This window comes from Polyodon spathula, chromosome 10 (assembly GCF_017654505.1).
Source record: "Polyodon spathula isolate WHYD16114869_AA chromosome 10, ASM1765450v1, whole genome shotgun sequence".
NCBI classification, from domain to species: Eukaryota; Metazoa; Chordata; class Actinopteri; order Acipenseriformes; family Polyodontidae; genus Polyodon; species Polyodon spathula.
Window position 1 is genome coordinate 33,471,161 of NC_054543.1, and position 17,714 is coordinate 33,488,874.

General features: G+C 36.4%; 2 protein-coding genes across 4 annotated transcripts; both read right to left on the reverse strand.

The window, feature by feature from the left end:
• Positions 1-2,768: 2,768 nt before the first annotated feature.
• On the reverse strand, positions 2,769-7,807 carry LOC121322123 (ankyrin and armadillo repeat-containing protein-like). Its single transcript, XM_041261662.1, has 4 exons — positions 5,325-7,807; positions 4,526-4,682; positions 4,137-4,193; positions 2,769-3,034 (listed from the first exon to the last, which is right to left on the reverse strand). The coding sequence occupies exons 1-4, from the start codon at positions 5,421-5,423 to the stop codon at positions 2,970-2,972; spliced, it is 378 nt and encodes a 125-aa protein (XP_041117596.1). The 5' UTR covers positions 5,424-7,807; the 3' UTR covers positions 2,769-2,969.
• Positions 7,808-11,549: 3,742 nt separating this feature from the next.
• LOC121322357 (asparagine synthetase domain-containing protein 1-like) lies at positions 11,550-16,232 on the reverse strand. 3 transcript variants are annotated; one of them, XM_041262205.1, is made up of 6 exons: positions 16,064-16,232; positions 15,506-15,559; positions 15,267-15,342; positions 13,146-13,864; positions 12,806-12,987; positions 11,550-11,814 (listed from the first exon to the last, which is right to left on the reverse strand). In XM_041262205.1, the coding sequence occupies exons 1-6, from the start codon at positions 16,220-16,222 to the stop codon at positions 11,568-11,570; spliced, it is 1,437 nt and encodes a 478-aa protein (XP_041118139.1). In that variant the 5' UTR covers positions 16,223-16,232; the 3' UTR covers positions 11,550-11,567. The 3 variants fall into 3 exon arrangements, with proteins under 3 accessions (XP_041118139.1, XP_041118140.1, XP_041118138.1); XM_041262206.1 differs by having other exon boundaries at positions 16,009-16,232; XM_041262204.1 differs by lacking the exons at positions 15,267-15,342; positions 15,506-15,559; positions 16,064-16,232 and having other exon boundaries at positions 13,146-14,692.
• Between the last annotated feature and the right edge of the window lie 1,482 nt (positions 16,233-17,714).

Genomic DNA, 17,714 nt, shown 5'->3' on the forward strand with positions numbered 1-17,714 from the left:
TTCTAAAGATGCAAAAAACAGTTCTCCTTTCACAGCCACTGTAACCTGCATATCCTTATGGGAGGATGGGGGCCAATTTCTACTGGCTTCCTCAAACTGAGGCCTAGTTAATGGAGGAAATGCAGGAATCTTCACCAAGAAAGGTTCCCCGAGACCAGTGCAGTCAGTTTTGCTATAATGAAGTAAAGCAGTGATACATGGAAGAGTGCCTCCTTCTTCTTTGCTGTTTAAGTCACTTGTTAAACATACAATAATTTCTAAAGGATGTGGACTACGTTTATCCCTGCATGCCTGCACCCTCTTGATGTGTATAATCAAGTTTCATACTGGATATGAGGCACTGTATAAGTGTATAAGGATAAGTAGCTACCAGCTGCTTAAAAAGGTGAGGTGTTTCCTTCTTAGAAATGTATTGTTTCTGTTTTTTTGCGTTTTGAGCTGTGGTTCCATTACTGTTATTTCTGAAATTAGGTCAAATATGTATTTTTAAAAGGATAGTAATAAATCAGTCTATAGTGTAGTTAGATCACACTAATGCAAATGTTTTGTTACATAACCTAATCTGAGATGCACAATTGGTTCCCTTCTGTAATTTAGACCATGCCTTCCACACCATTAACTTATACAACAATTTCAACGCTGTATAGCAAGACTGCTCTGTACAGTAGCTTGGCAGTCTGGTTCTACAAAATGTTGTATACACTTGAAGTAGGCATTATTCTGCAGCAGTAAGAGGTTATGGTCTTTCAAAGATAAACAAAATATATATTAAATTTAAAAAAAAAAAGTGATTTTGTTTTTGTTTTATACTACTGGCATTTTATAGGAAAAAAAACATTTTTTACATTTCATTTTGATAATGTAACTGCAACTAAGACTTACAAAAAAAGGACACCAGGCCCTTAGTTTAAAAAAAAATATGCTGAAAGCCACAGTCCCAGTCACGGTCTGTCTACCACATTTGCAAAATTGTGCACATGTGTAAATATTCCCCACTGAAACAATTTATGAAACCTACAGTTCTTTCATAGTCTTAAGACTGATTATTTGCAGAAATTAACATGTAAAGTAGAAAAGTGATACACATCCTACCCCACAACTTCCAAGTGAAAAAAATATTCTAGAAATGTGTAGAAAATTAATTAAAAATAAAAACTGAAATAGCTTGGTTGGATAAGTGTCCACCCCCTTGTAATAGCAATCCTAACTGAGTTCAGGTGTAACCAATCGCCTTCAAAATCACACACCAATAGCCTCCACCTGTGTTAAATTGTAGTGATTCACATGATTTCAGAATAAATTCAGCAGTTCCTATGGGTTCCCTCTGCTGGGTAGTGCATTTCAAAGCAAAGACTCAACCATGAGCACCAAGGCGCTTTCAAAAGAGCAAAGTTGTTGAAAGGCACAGATCACGGGATGGGTATCAAAAAAATATCAAAGGCCTTGAATATCCCTTGGAGCACGGTCAAGACGATAATTAAGAAGTGGAAGGTGTATGGCACACCCAAGACCCTGCCTAGATCAGGCCGTCCCTCCAAACTGGATGACCGAGTAAGAAGGCGGCTGATCAGAGAGGCTACCAAGAGGCTAATGGCAACTTTGCAAGAGCTACACCGTTTACCTTCGTATACCCTCGACTATACCACTGGAGCAACAGGAAAGCAACTGATGGCCAGACCTTGCCACTGAGAGCAGAGCATCTTGGTTACTAGGGAGTAGCAGGCGATGTCTTCCCAGAAGGGTCAGGTGCCTTGTGCCAGCCACAAAAAGAGGGGCTGCAGGTCTGGGTCCTGTTCTTGCAGCATATGCAGGTCGGATGGGGGGGTTGGGGGAGGGGATTTAGATCTACTTACAGGCAGGCAGGAGGATGAGGCTCTCGCTGCAGTTGCTTTCCTGTTGATCCCGTTGGTCACACATATATACTTGAAGTCTGTTGCATTTGTCTTTTGTCTATATTATATATCATCAGATATATATATATATCACCAGAACCGCATGGCCCAAAATGGTTTATATCGCTTATAACACGGCTATCTGTTTTATTGTGTATACATCCGCAATGCAACATAGTCCCAAATGTTATTGTTTTTTTAAATCTTTGTTTTCTTCTATTTAATTTAGCTGTTCCTCATCCATTCTTATGTGTCTACTCTTGCTGGTGTCCTTATTTGTCTTATTTTTTCAGATGGACTGCTGTCTTCACTCAGAAAGTTGGTGTTGTACCAGTTATGCCCCAAATCTATCAAAGGAAACAGGTCAAATGCCAACCATTTTTGGCTGTAGTTTTGTAACTAATAACAAATAAAACAGCAGTTTGTCATAGAATTTAGAATGTAGTGGTGCGTAGTGATTTATTCAGTGTGAAGTGGCTCATTAGTATGCAAGCCGTGCTATACGCTATATATACGCATGGTCATGTGATACTGTTTAACCAACCAAGCCGTGTTTAATCAAATTTAACTCAACCAAGCCGTGTTTAATCAAATATTGATTATACCTAATTAAAATATTTAAAAGTGGGCGCGTATTATATATATATATATATATATATATATATATATATATATATATCATATATATACACACACACACACACACACACAGAGCCTCTATAGAAAGTCTACACCCCCTTGAACTTTTTTCACATTTTGTTGTGTCAGTGTCTTAGAGTTTCATGCATTTAAATGTAATATCATGAACTGCTGCATTGTGTTGTTATATGCAAAGAGTTATATCGAAGTCTGAGACATTGATCTTGTCAGTAAAATGTTTGCTCTATTTATTTATTTTTGTTAGAAGAGCTGTGACAATGTGTCCATATACTAGATCAACATTGTTATGATTGAAAAAGTTGTATACAAACTTTATACTAGGTTTAGTTTGTCTATTAAAGTGTTTATCCAATTAATTTTAAGGGGAATGGATAAAAAGGGTGTGCTCTGTCGTCCTGGAGTTCCACAGCAGCCTGATCAATGGACCAACTCCACTATTCTGACAGATCTGTCCTGACTCAGGGCAATCACTGCTTGGCAACCTAAAAACAAACAAGTTTATCATAGGTACATTAACCAGGATTCAAACTTTTTTTTAGCACATCTTAATCTAAAAGAAGTCCCTGTCAGGGACTGTTGATTCGAGACACAGCTGTTGACTGGTCTAAACTGATCTCAGCTGTGCACCAAGATACTTGTTCGAGACACAGAGCAACAGACCAAGCTGGCATTTGTTAGGATTTTATAACCCAACATAACAAGATTGCATTTGTTGCCAAATCGTATGTCTTGCAAAGAAAGGAAGGTATTTGGGTTGGTCCCGATGGAGACCAGCATTCCAGACTGCATGGCTTCAGACATAATGAGTCTGCCAGATCATTGGTGCCCAATAGATTTTGCTCCTCAGAGGGTGCCCTTTTCCACTGTGCTATAAATTACATCTTAATGAAACACCCAATGAGTTACAACATAACTTTTGGCATAGTGGTCAGGCAGCCCCTGTATGAGGCATTATGCAGACTGTGGCCCATAATCTCTCTAGTGCCAGATAGGGAAGGCCAGAAAAGGTTTGTGGGATGCAGTTCATCTTTGCCATAGGTTACTCAGTGAAAAAAACAAACTAAAAGCAGGATTAATATAACGACGTGTGAATCATTAAGAGTCGTTCCCTTATACAAAGTGATTAATAAAGACACCCTATAGCTTAGACCCAATACCCTTTTATATACAGCATGGTCTCTTAACTATGGCTCTCAACTACAATGTTATAAAGTGGGAGCACTGTATACATGGTTAGAATTGGCATAGGTATTATTTCATGTTTTACAAGACAGACTCAAGTAATATAAATGAGAAGGTATAAATTACCAACATCTAAACAGCCAAGCAAAGAAGTACAAACTAAAAGGATTAATTTATTTCCACTACTGGTCACCTCGTTACTGGAAAACAGGAGCACATAACAGGTAAGAATACGCCTGTATGTTAGGCCTTAAAACTATACCTTTAAAAGTCGAAGAAGGTGCTTTGTGACTGACACTTCCAAAAATGCAAGCTATCTAGCTGCACTATGGTCAGCTAGAGCTTCCAATGCCACAGCTGTCTTCACCTGTACATTGATTTTTCTCCCACCAATGATTTTACCTAGTGGGGTGATGGCATCCTGGTTCTGCCGGTAGCCCTGTGCCATCTCTGCCAGAACTTGTAAAATTTCAAAAAGAGAAAAAATCCTGTTAAAAATAAATGATATTATTATAGATACATCATTTCTACAACAAATAAAGTAATGCTAACCAACGCTTTAATATCAAATGGCTTACATCTAGCAACATTAACAATGAGACATCCTTTCTTGTGACAAGGACCTTGTCGTTTTGTCTTGCTTTTTTTTTTTCTTAGGAAATTGAGACATGTCATTTTCATGTGTGATCATAGAATGTCTTTGTCATAAAGTTTTTCAACTGGGTTGTCAACACAACATGGGAGACCATAGATCTCCAGACACATAACATAACAAAATAGGACTTTATTACATGATCTGAGCATCAATGGTGTAATCCCGCCCTCTTGTGTAACTGTGCTTTGATTGGCTGGATTGTTGATACACATCACACAGAGACAGTTAACTACATTAAGTAGCACATTGTCAATGTCTGAATGCAACAGCTTCACCAGAGGGGGTATTAGACCCTAAAAGAAGAAAAAAAAGGCAGGTTTTATTAAAAGTTATTTTTCTCTTCAATGAAATTTGCATTGTTTTTGTGAAAGGAAAAAACAAACAAAAAAAAACAAAGGTCAAATAGAGAGGAATGGCCCATAAGGTTAATTCAAAAGTACTATGTCTACCTAAGTTTGTTTCTTACTAGTTTTGTAAATGCTATGCAAAGTTTTAAAATATTTTTCTTTGCAGTGGGACTGAACACTTAAGGCTGTATAATGTATTTATCCTAGCAGAATAAAATAGCTTACAATGTCCATGCTGATTTTTCTTTTGTACCAAGTAATAAATGTGTTCTTTGTTATATATAAACATTTAATCAGACAGTACTAAGAGTACAGAGTCCCAAGCAGAATTAAAATAATATATTAAAAAAATCACATTATCGTTATCATTTTTAGTTGTGGTAGCAGTAGCAGTACAGGTAGTAGTATTTTTATTTCTTTAAATAATTGCTGAGATAGATCTAGGATCCGAGTTTGTTTATATATATATCATATATATATATATATATATATATATATATATATATATATATATATATATATATATATATATACTTGGACTTGGAGAAATCAGAAGAAAAAAAACTAATCTGATCTTGCATATCTTACTAATTTAGCAACAAGGGTCTGGTTGTCATTGATGTGTGCAAGATTAGCCAGGATGGCAGAGCTGTAGGACTGAAGTTCAGGACACTGTGTCTGAAGCATCTGGAGAAGCACAGGAATAGCTCTGCATTCCACCACAGCAAGGGAAACGGGCACCTGATTTGAAATATTACAAAGCACAGCAGCAGCAACACACCGCAGGTTCTCCTGCTGGCTAATGTAATAAATCAACCAGGGATGGGATTTCCACCTGCAACACAGAATGGAAAGAATCTGATAGATGAGACGAGAATGTTATACACTGACAGAATAGCATGTGGGGAACTGAAGAGCTATGGGTGAGTGATTAGTTTTGAGTTTATAGCGTATGCATGCATGCAGTTTATATTAAATATTTGAAATGGATATTTAACATTCACATTATTTGACATCACTAATACGCCACATGGCTACTGTTCATACTTTTTCCAAACAATCCTTAGATCAAAGAATTTAAATAAAATCACACTTTCGTATAGACCAGGACAACTGAGAAAACCAAACCAATTGTAATAAGTACTGTTAATGAAAGACTTGGGAGGATTTATAATTCTATTGTAAAAAAGTGATTCTGTACTACTATGAATTGCTATTAGTCTCCAAAAGTAAAAGGCAAGTTAATTAATATGAGCCACAATCCATCACCGCCAGGAATAACGTCTTTCCAGTGGGTTTCTGCAGCCACACAAAGGACTTCTAAGCACCTCACTGACATGTCTTTCTTAGTTTCATCTTCACACCAAAGCATCTCTAATAATAATCAGAACAAAATCACCATTAGGGTTATACATGTAACTAGTAAGTTAGTAACATAGATTCCCTGCCTAGGTTGTAAATTCAAAACAGGTAAAGGTCAGTAAACGAAAAATGTGTGGATGAGAATATATTGAAAGCATTTGTATTTATGAAAGTAAACATGTCATGATGTAATGTAGATTTAAAAATGTCAGTGAGACATACAGACAGACAAACAGTCTCAATATAAAAGTATAAGTATATACTATAAGTTTGACCTCAATTGAATTGGTCTGTATGTAAAAATGTCATTGTGACATATGTATGTATGTAAAGAACAGATGATAAGCCCCTCCTGATATCACCATATTCTGAAAACTCTCAATATGTAATAGTAAATTTGACCACATTGGGATACGCGGTTCTCTTATGTATGAACATTTTTAAGTATAAGTATTTACACCTGTCATCTCCAGGAAGGAATAATAACGAGTATAATTTAACATTTCCAGTTGGGCTATACAAATCATAAAAAAATTGGAGAGTTAACACAGTTCTGTAAGAAGGAAAGTGCATCTGCATCTTTAACCTTATCATTTCTACCACTAGAGGATGCTAAAATCTAATAACAGCCAATAATTGGAAAAACCAGGAAACATCAGCATCCTCACTTTCCCCGATTTATTATTTTTTACATGTTTTAAATAGCTAGGTATTAATTAAATAGAACAAACCAATTCACAGCATTTTAATTACACAACACACAAAAAAAGTGTTGTCTCATTTGTTTTCACTTTGATTTCACTTCCTTAGGTCTTCCTGTCCGCTGTGAATTATGAAATTGTGGTTCAGGGCAAGATTTAACCTGATTAAACTCCACAAACAAATGCATCTCCTAGTAAACACAGTGGCAGACAGATCATTCAAAGTGATAAGCTCTTAAGGTAGAGCTAAGGAAAGAGAGCATCTGTAAGTGATGAATCAATGGCATTTGCTAGTTTCCTGACATTTTGTGTCAGTTGACCAAACAGTCACACTGGTACTTTATTGTTCAGATGCAAGAAAGGCAGTGTTTCTTGTTGTGACATTAACACGTTTTTAAAAAGTCTTGCTTCGATTTAATGCAACAGCTGTCAATTAAAAACAAATTAAAGGGAATTACTTGGATTTTCCTCTTATCTGCATACCCCTGGTCTAAAATGAACACATACCTACAAGAAGTTTCCAAACTGGCAGCTCTTCCAGATTAAGCTCAATCAGGTGCTTCAGCATCTCAGTGTGAAAATACAGCACCCCCAACTGAACCATACTGTTTCCCTTACTGTCGCTTTTCTTCCAGTCAGCACCAATTGACAATATATACTTGAGAGCATCAAGAGACGCAGACATGGTAGCCAGCAATAGTGGTGTATAACAAAGCAGAAAGAAATGGACATTACACACTTGCTGCTGTCGCTGTATACAACAGCACAGTATCATCTGGATAGCTGCAACATGTTTTCTTGCACTTTGATTGGGAACATTTACTTTTTCACTTCATTATGTGAAATAAAAAAAAATCTGCTCAAGTTAAACAACTTTGTTGTATCGATGCTCGTGCAAAATCAATGTCCGAACCAAAATTCACCACAACTGCATAATCGGTTCTCTACATGTAATGCATGTAATGTACAGACAGGTGCCTCCACTACAATATATCCATACAATCCTAATAAAATACTCTAATCTTATGCATCAGTTAGATGAACAGCTCTTTCGATATTAAAATAAATAACTAATAATAATAATAATAATAATATGGTGCCAAGAACACACATCATGTAATTCCGTCTGGGATATCTGACAGAATATTTATGTATTATGTATATTTCTGAGTTTATGATAATATGATAAGCATCCAAATGTGTTTGTCCATGAGTTGAATCGTAACTTACTCAGCAATACTTTTCATCTCCAACAGAGTTGGGTCCTTTCTGTGCAAAGCCTGGATACACAGAACATTGCCATAGAAGGCAACAAAATGAATAGCAGTCCACGCTCATCTATCCACCATTTTGTAGTCCACCTGAAGGGCTAGTAGGCAGTGTAACTCTTCCAAAGAGCCATACTGAGCTGTCAGATGCAATGCAATGGCCCCTTGAACAATCATAAATAAAAATCAGGTAAGCATCTCTATTAGCTAAACCTTGTAAACTACCATGACAGAGTAGCATGACTGGCAGCTGCGTTCAGCCTTAAAATAGGCTATTAGATACAATACTTTTGTACTTTTTTGGAGATGAGTATAAGAAAAATATGCATGCTTTTATACAGTTTTAAAACAGCTTACCAAATTTTGTTTTTAAAGCCGGTTCTCCCAGATGGTCTGAACTAATTTTTTCCAATATCCATTTTGTTTAATAATAAACTGGCCTCATATGAATAGGGATACCTATACAGAGCTCATTTGATACTTCACAACTGGACCATGCTTTACTGTGTAAGGGCCTTTCACTTATTCACTGTCCACTATAAAAATAAATAAGTGTAAGTTACGTGAATGCAAAATAGCAAGGGAGTACTATGCTTAAAAAAGATGGGTTGTCAAGATATCACTTCAATTTATGTATGCTAAAACTGAATAAAAGGAAAAACCTGGACTAATGGATTTATCACTGCGTCTCTGGTTGAGGTGTAAGCCTGCCATTGCAAGCTGGTTAATAATGGGCACCTGGTTGTGTATGGCTGCGTAGTGAATGAGAGAGTAACCATCTTCATCGAAAAAGCCCAGGCGAGACGGAAAGTTCTTGCGGGAAAACGTGTGGAATATGGCAGCGGGTCTTTCTCTGCAGCACTTTTTAGACCATATGATAAGTTCTAAATGAACAGGAAAGGTTTGCATCACAGATCAGAACATAATAAATAATAAGAAACTACTACAACTACAATAAATATAGAACAAAATACAAACTCGAAATACAGTACCTCACATTATAGGGCCTTTTTGTAACCAAATGTTTTTTTTTTAATTGTTCATACAATCATTTAATGGTAGTCTTAATCTTCAGTGTTTTGATGAGAACCACTATAGCTCCCCACCACTGGGTCTTGTTAAACTGTTGATAGAAGGTTTCAAGTTTTATAGAAATCACATATTAGCTGTAACAAAGAGTACATTTGGAGTTACGCCATGTATAATGTGTAAAGTGTACCTTTAATATTGTACTGCCCTATTTTTGTAATACATTACTTCTGCCGTCAAACTGCACGACTGATATGGAGTAGTAGTTTTGTTTGTATGATGTGTCCTGTACTGATTAAAATGAGATGCTGCTAGACATGTAGATCTTCAAAGGCTAAATAGTTAGACAGTTTGCAAGAGAACTGTAATAGCTATTTCACTTTAACAGCCATTAGAATTGTCAAGTATTTGCAAAATATATATATATATATTTGCAAAACATAAGCTTTGACATAATTCTTTGATTTTTTTTTCAAATAGATTAATAATGCAGTAATGGATAATGCATTTGTTTTTATTCTAGATAATTGTCAACAGAGAGCATCCAGCAAAAGACAATTAGCCCTATTTAATATATAAATGGTAGTGGAAATAAATACTGCATGATTTATTCAATGATCTCTAAACAGTGCTGGATCTAAAGATCAGCACAAACACTATTATAAACCTCCTGTGGTTTTAAAAGCTTGGAGTTATAACATGTTTGTAGGCACTAAAAAAGACAACGGTTACTTTGAGTATTACAATTGAGCCATTTGGTGTGGAAGAATATTAATAACATTTTTGTGTATGAATATGTGTTTTTGTACTGGGTCAGACTAGGTGCTTGAAACAAAGTCACTTTTGCAGTGTTCAAATTGTGATTTTTGGTATGTTTATTGTATAGTTAGTATTTGGCTTATGTTCTTATTAAACGCTAGCAGTTACAGAAATGCAGCTAAAACTGGAAAAACACAGCCAGTGAATGCACGTCAAAGTGTAGACACTATAGGGTATGTTTGGTGTAAGGATGATGTCATGTAAATACACGGTTAGGCAGGCTCTGACAGTCATGCTACATCAATGTCTCCGCTTTCAGTTCTGTGTTGCTAGGATACTGTATGTGAGTACATTCATTACTGACTGGGGGCCCATCACAAGCCTACACTGGCATTTGCTTTCCGGCAGGGAATAGTTCACCTCATTGTGATTCTGTGACCCTTACTGATCAGACGACCCACGAGTCCAGGTAGAAACTTCCCAGGCTGGGCAGTTGCCAGTTCCTGGTAAGTAACAGAAGATGATAGGCTGGACAGTAAAACATAGGTTTCTGTTGATCTGTTGATCTGATGGGTAAGTGGGTTGCAGCGCTGAGGCGACATTCAAACTGTGCAATTGGGTGGAAACATAAGGGTTACTGATCAGTACCTCTGTATATGAGGGGATTTGTTTAGTTAATACTGAGGTTCAAAAAAACCTGGGAACTATAACCTTGTTTTGTTTTTGTTTAAAGAAAAAAAGTATGTGGTTTTACTGATGAAAAATCAGTATAATAAGTGAAAAACAAATGTTGGTAGACATTTTGTGACTAGAGCCCATATTTTCTTATTTATTCTAGTCTTTAATTATATGTCAATTTTACAAAATTAGAAACAAACACAAGTACTGTAGTAATATAAGGGTAAAGCAGAAGAGTAAAAGTTTTGGAAATGCTTATAGTGTTGGTAAAACCAGGGTTCGACATTAACCATGGTCCCGTGGCCTGGTGCCGGTAGAGAACACAGTCTGGCCGGTAGTTAAGAAGCACCACAGGCCCGACTAGGCCGGTTACATTTAACTAGTATAATATATATATAGTGCATATAGCTTCCGTTTTATGAATCCAGGAAAATGTGCTAGTGTGTCAAAAAGCTGAAAATTAATTTACAAACCATTTTTTAAAAACATAACGAACTAATCCTATCTTTCCCGCCACGTCACATTTGTTGAACAGTCAGAATCTGAGACAACGTACCCAAGTGCTGTGTTGGTACTCGTTCCCGTGGCAAATCTTTTACAAATCAGGTTTTCTACAACTAAGCAACCAATAAGCCAAAAGGAAAGGTATAATTACTATCCTTTTAGTGTATTCTGTACTACTTGTTAAATGCATCTTTTTTAATATATACTTATGTTTTTAACTCTTGTATTATTTTATAAACCTCACTCTTAGCTATTGATTTGAAATAGAATAACAGCATTTAAGATACCAGATTATGCTGTGGATAAAGAAGAAAACCTGAATATAATAGTGGGGCCAAAAAAAATAATGAGAAAAGCACTTTACTTTTAATAACATGCATTTAATAGCAGGTTGCTATATAAAAATTAAAAAAAAATACATTACTTTTTATATATTTTTTTTTATTTTTTTATATATATATAAATAATTTTATATATATATAATATTATATATATATATTATATATAATATATATATATATATATATATTTTAAACCTTTTGAAGTCTGTTGCATTTATCTGAAGCCTTTTCATTGCCGTTTTCCATTTTGGCGATCCTGGAGCCAAACTGCATGGCTCTCTTTGGCAGGGCAGCTGAGGCTGTGAGTCCCAGCTCCCGGGCTGCTAGGCGTAACAGCAGCTTCTCCCCCAGCCCACGAGGTAGCGTCAGGTCAGCCTTCTCCCACACCGGGAGGGAACTCAGAAAAGAGACGACCTCTTCATCTAGAAAGGGAAACCTAAAAGAAAAAGCAGTGTCTTAAAACAATGTTTAATTATACTTACTAGATAGCGAACGAAAGTAGTTTTAAGATATGGTTAAAAAAATAATAATTACGCTACTATAATCTGCTATAGATTTTTTGTTTATACGCTACAGAAACTAAAATTTTATAGTAGATTAGAAAATGATTGTGTGCGAACAGCCAATCAGCTTCCAGATCTAGCAGGCTTCTTTTTTGCATAGATGCCTGCTGGAATGTTGACGCGCTAACTGTGAATTAGATTTTAAATCAATCCACGCATAATACCGGCTTATCCCCTTAACATTCTAATCTACAACTAATCTGATAAAATAAAAAGCTACAAAAAACATTGATACTTTCTGATGCTGTAGAGACAAGGAAAATCATGTCTGTGACAGGACCACGTAATGAAGGCTTAATTCGCAGCTACTGGACAGCAAAACAACAGGAAAGATGCGATTGGTCAACAATTCTGTCATAAGCTGGATCTAAACAATGCCCTGCATCGAAACCAGCCAATCAAACTGCCAACCCAGTTTCAGTTCTTTCCGCACAGCCAAGTTTCGAGTACGACTCTAATACTACAAGACTATTCAACAATCCTACAGTTAATTTATCTGGCAATATCATAATAATAATAAAAGCTTCTCTACGTGTATGTCGTTTTTCTATTCCAACTATGTTAGGGACTATTTTCTTCAGCGGAAGGTTACCCGGCAAAATATCAATAGTTCAAGGTAAATACAGGTTTTAATTATTTTTTTAATTTTTTTAAAAAGAGAAAATAAAAAAATAAATTTTCTAATAGCGATAGAGCCCTCTCGATGCGTGCTCTACCGTGTGGTAGATGACTCTGACTTTCGTTAGCGCCCTCGCCTAGGACTCGGGACGCATAACTCCAGTCGCGGTCATCTACCACATGGTAGAGCCCGCATCAACGGGCTCTATCGCGTAAACAGATCCTGAAAGCAATTGCACCACTTGCCTGGCTTCTTTGCCATGATCCCCAATAATCCTATCATCCCTGCCGAGGTTTCTTGAAGAGATTCGTCCCAGCTCCATTTCCAACTCGTTGACCAGGCCCTCCAGTCCCGACATTTTATAGCGAACGCGGTGCCGGGAATACCCAGCCAGCTGCTCATCTGCACCAATCCCTGTGAGCACCACCTAGTACATTTAACAAATCAAGGAATACATGACAAGAACAATGTTACAAGAACATGGGCTGGACATGGTACAAGAACGATTAATAAACATACTATGCAACAGTAGGTCATCAACACAGGACACATTCATATTTCTTAAGAGGGAAAATGCATACATACCTTTGCAGTTGAGGTGTATCCTTTCATTTCATTATTAAGAAGAGCTGTACCTGCTCCCCTTGAAGCAAACCAAACAGCACAACCAATACTGTCATCCAGCACTGTTTCTAGGGGATACACCAAATGGCTTATTGTCTTTTGTCTCATTTCCTGAAGTTCATCTCGGGTGACATTAATTTCTACAAAGTTCCATGTTCTTGTTGGATTAATGTCCTGCAGCTCCTGAAGGCCTGCTCTGCCAGTAATTCTGTCAGGAACATTAAAGCACTCGAAACCTCCTGCTTCAGTAGAACCAAGCTCAGCCTCTTCCTGACACGGATGATCATTCAAAACTGTCTTGCATTTTTTTGTGTTTTTGGACAACACCTTTTTTGGTTTCTTCAGTTGGAAAGCCACATTCAAAAGATCTATCGGTTGTTCAACAGGAATGTGACGATCAGCCAAAGCAGCCAGAATCATAGAGTCAATCCCACCTGAAAACAGTATAGCAACATTAGCTTTGTTAACTGAGGGACACGTGGCTACAGTTTTACTTGGAGGGTATTGGATTCGTCGTCTCACTGCCTCACTTAAAACATCTAGGAGCTGATGGACTATTTTCTTCCTTTTGTCACTCTGGAGAAATGGCTGAAGATCTTCAAAGCTCGGTTGAGTACCTAAGGTGTGTTTAGATTCAGGCAGGCAGGCTGGGATTGTTATGTTTAGTGGAACAACTGGAGCTGTAAGAAAAAGTCCAGATTCATTCATCACTAATGAAACAGAGCTAGAAAACTTTTCCAGACTCAATTCATGAGTTAGATTGCTTTTTTGTAATTTACTGGATGGATATTTCCATGGATATAGCACCAAAACTAATGAGTCCAATAGAGAACAAGCCTTTAAATCAATTTTGTAAACTGCAGAGGCTGGTACTTCCTGCCATTGACCATACTCAGTTCCAGCGACCAAAGCTCCCACAGAGCTAAGCATGATTGATTTCTCTTCATCAAACTGCCAGAGAAGACTTCGACGACCAAAGAAGTCTCTACCGAACCAGAGACAATGACTGTCTGCCTGGAAGTAAATGAAAGCCCAAGGTCCTTGGATAGCTGAGAAGATAGACAGAATCTCTGACTCGCTGGTGCACTTAGAAAGATGATCAAAGATGACCCGAGTGTCATTTTCTTCACTCCCTACTTTCAAGCCACCAAACACCTCCCCGTTCCACAGAAAGACATTTCCCTTCTCATCTTCCAAAGGCTGGGGTGTTAGAACACCCCTCATATGAAGCACATGACCAGAGAAAAAACAGTGGTAGTTAAAACCAGCAACAGCTTTAGTAACTTCTCGACTACAGTTAGGCCCTCTTTTTTGTAGATTTCCATGCACAGCCTTGTCTAATGCAGACTGCAAATTGGATACATTTACAACACAACAAATGCCACACATTTTTAGCACAAAGTTTACTTTTTATTGTATTTCAGATTTAATACTGCCGTTTTTTTTTTTTTTTTCCTGGTCTTTAGAATTTCACAAATCCTGGTACTCCTTCTTCATGTTGTCCAACATTTCTGCAAGATTTGACAAAGGGTAAAGTATCAATAAAAGGCATGTCAAAAATGAAGTAAATACATGTATCATTCAAAGTCTTCCCAGTACTGTACAGTAACAAACCAACAGCCTTGCTTCTGAGAATGTTTGGTATAAGCCTTCTGAATTGAAATTTATTACAATCTGATAAGATATAAAATATTCTTCTCATGGGAAACTAACAGCAAAAATGAGCTTTCCTTTTAACCCACTAATAAGTTAGAGGCTCTTGCAACTAAACCATAACCGATGTGCCTAGATAAGTGTGTCTTTTTTTGTGCAAGATCCTTTTATTATTCAGGAATAAAAGGTGACAAATAATCTGTTCTGTCTGTAACACTAACAGGTTTAAAAACAATGATTTAAAAACAATTATCATTACTACTATTATTTAATTATTTAACAGATGCCTTTGTACAAAGCAAAATTATAAATCCATGGAAAAAAAACACTAACAACAAAAAAAAAACATGATACTGTATTTAAAAACAAAACTATGAGTCAGCACACTTCATTCATGCTAGGGAATGAAAAAACAAAACAAAAACTTGCCTTTGGATTTACTCAAAGTTTCACGTTTGTCTCCCAGAAAGAATATATTACTATTAGGCTGCTGTATGTAGACTTTCTGTAGGAAAAAAAAAAAAGTATTATTAATGTTAATGTTGAAAATATCAACGAATAATGCATTTGCCGTGGAGCTCACTCTTAGTATATCAAGTCCAGCATGTATAAGTGAAAGGAAGTCTTTTAAAAAAGGACAAAAATGAGACACACACTAATAACCTTACCCGAATGTTCTTCAAGTTAGAGAGTTCATCAACCAAAACTTCTTGTTCTTTTATCTGTAAAACAAGCGCTTCTGTAAATAATGATGCCTTCATGTAATTCTACTCTAGGATGCTGGTAAGAGGACACAGAAACAATGTATAACCGTATTTAAGCTGACCAAAGTAAAAATAAATAAACAAAATTAATAAATAACAATGCCCTAATACTGTAGTAATGTTTGTGTTGTGCGCATTGGAAAACTGCGCAGACTTGAAACATTTCCAACAATAAATATACGTGCCCTATCAAAATAACGCAAAATCCTAAGTATTCAGTATCCAGACTGAATAGATCTGCACTTTGTAAGACTACTTATAAAAAGCCTTTACAATGACATGTAAATAACATTATTTTCCATTATAACACATGTAACAAAAACAATGACTTGTAGCATCTGATAACATGTTTCACTTGATTCATAATCCATGCGAGTCAAGAGCATTGTTCAGTATTGTAACATTACCATCTCGGTCTCGTTATCTCAATATCAAGATGCTTCTCCTTCATATTAACGTCACCTTTTTATTTAAGTCTTCTTTCTGCTTTGTGGTGACCTCAGATGTATTATCTTGTCCGCTCTTAACTGACATCTTCGCTTCAAAAACGTATTTAAAATATTCTAAACCAATTTCACATTCTACCGGAACAACAACGGCACTGAAACGTACAATCAACATGTGGTGAAAGTGTAACAAGAGGAACCGAATTCACTGTGATCACACGAGAGTGCTGACCTCTAGCGGGTGGAAAGATTAGTGTTCTTAATAAAAACATGTCTTGCTTGACAAATCTCATACACAGGCTTCATCTTTAATTACCCATATACAAAAACATCGTCACTGCTTACGGTACCTGCCGCTGTGCAATGTTTGTACTTTTGAAGTCAGTTAACATCTGCAGGAAATAAATGCTCCAAACACACGTTCTTCTCAGCATGGGGATCACAACGGAGCAATGAAACGGTATAATCAATCCACTGTTATATATAATTCTGTACTTATAAAAACACGTTATTAAAAAGTATAATTTACGAGGGACTTCATCATTCTGTATCAATTATTATGAATGTATTTATTTTAAACTCATAAAACATAGTAGTTGAGTTCATTGTTGGACCAATATAAAAGATTAAATATATAATAGGTCTACAGACACAGTTTCTGATGTGGTGCTCTGAAAGCGTCTATAATTGCAACCGATATTTTTGTCCAGAAAAAGTGATCAACTTCAACATTGTTTTACTCTTTTCATATATGGATGTTAATATATACTGTATCTAGAAAACCATTTGTCCAATTGTAATGAAACATGGTGAGCTCCTTTATTTTAGCTCCTTTAAGTAGCATAAAGTGAATGTAGGTCAAGGTGATATAACTGATTTGGATATATGGAGGTGGAGTGGGGATGAATGTCACTGGCATTATTTATTTATTCATCTGGCTGCTGAGTCATTCACCCTGTCTTTGTTCTCAAGATTTCCAAGATCATAACAATTCATTCAAATCAGCCAATAAAATACACTGAAAAAAGTACAGGCAGAAACTTTTACATACATATCCTTAGCGAGTGCAAACAACACAAGCCTGGGCACAAGCCAACTATTCATCATTGAACTTTGCAGTCAATTTCATGTCATTTCATGACCTTGTAATATTGTAACTAACCATCTTAACAAGCAACCCGGTTGAAGAAAAAGAAAAGTAGACAAAGCTCTAAAGAACTGTGAGCCTTTATCTAATGCTGCAAACTAGTTTTTGCCAGTCTTACAATATAGAAAAGGTATGGAATGTGTTAATGACTGGATCTACAACATAAACCTGGTGATTAATGTACAGACAAGCAACTCAGTATCTGCTTGATGCTTCTTTATTAACATTACGATCTGAGTTTCAGACGCTTGCTTCCTACTCCAGATATAATCCAACATTTTATTGTGGTCAGGCAGAACATAGTCCTTAGGGTTGGTGGTGATCATTTCTAGCATTCACATTTACCTTGGAATTACAGTTCCTCGACCAACTGTTTACTATCTTTCTGCAGATCATAATAGACGTGTACAATATTAAGATAAAAAATGATTTTAGTTTTAGTAGAAATAGTTAAATTACACTTTGACTAACAGCCTTAATCCATAGAACGCCAATAGAACAGCTGTTTATAATCTCCTGC

Bases quoted from the DNA above. Each gene is read 5' to 3' on its own strand.
- LOC121322357 (XM_041262204.1), bottom strand. From the start codon at position 14,573: ATGTGTGGCATTTGTTGTGTTGTAAATGTATCCAATTTGCAGTCTGCA. The intron at 12,988-13,145 runs GTATGTATGCAT...TAAATGTACTAG, and splicing joins GATACACCTCAACTGCAAAG to GTGGTGCTCACAGGGATTGG. The intron at 11,815-12,805 runs GCAAGTGGTGCA...TTTTTCTTTTAG, and splicing joins GATCATGGCAAAGAAGCCAG to GTTTCCCTTTCTAGATGAAG.
- LOC121322123 (XM_041261662.1), bottom strand. From the start codon at position 5,423: ATGCTTCAGACACAGTGTCCTGAACTTCAGTCCTACAGCTCTGCCATC. The intron at 4,194-4,525 runs GTAATAAAGTCC...AAATTTTACAAG, and splicing joins ACCATTGATGCTCAGATCAT to TTCTGGCAGAGATGGCACAG. The intron at 3,035-4,136 runs GTAAAATCATTG...GTTTGTTTTTAG, and splicing joins GGATGCCATCACCCCACTAG to GTTGCCAAGCAGTGATTGCC.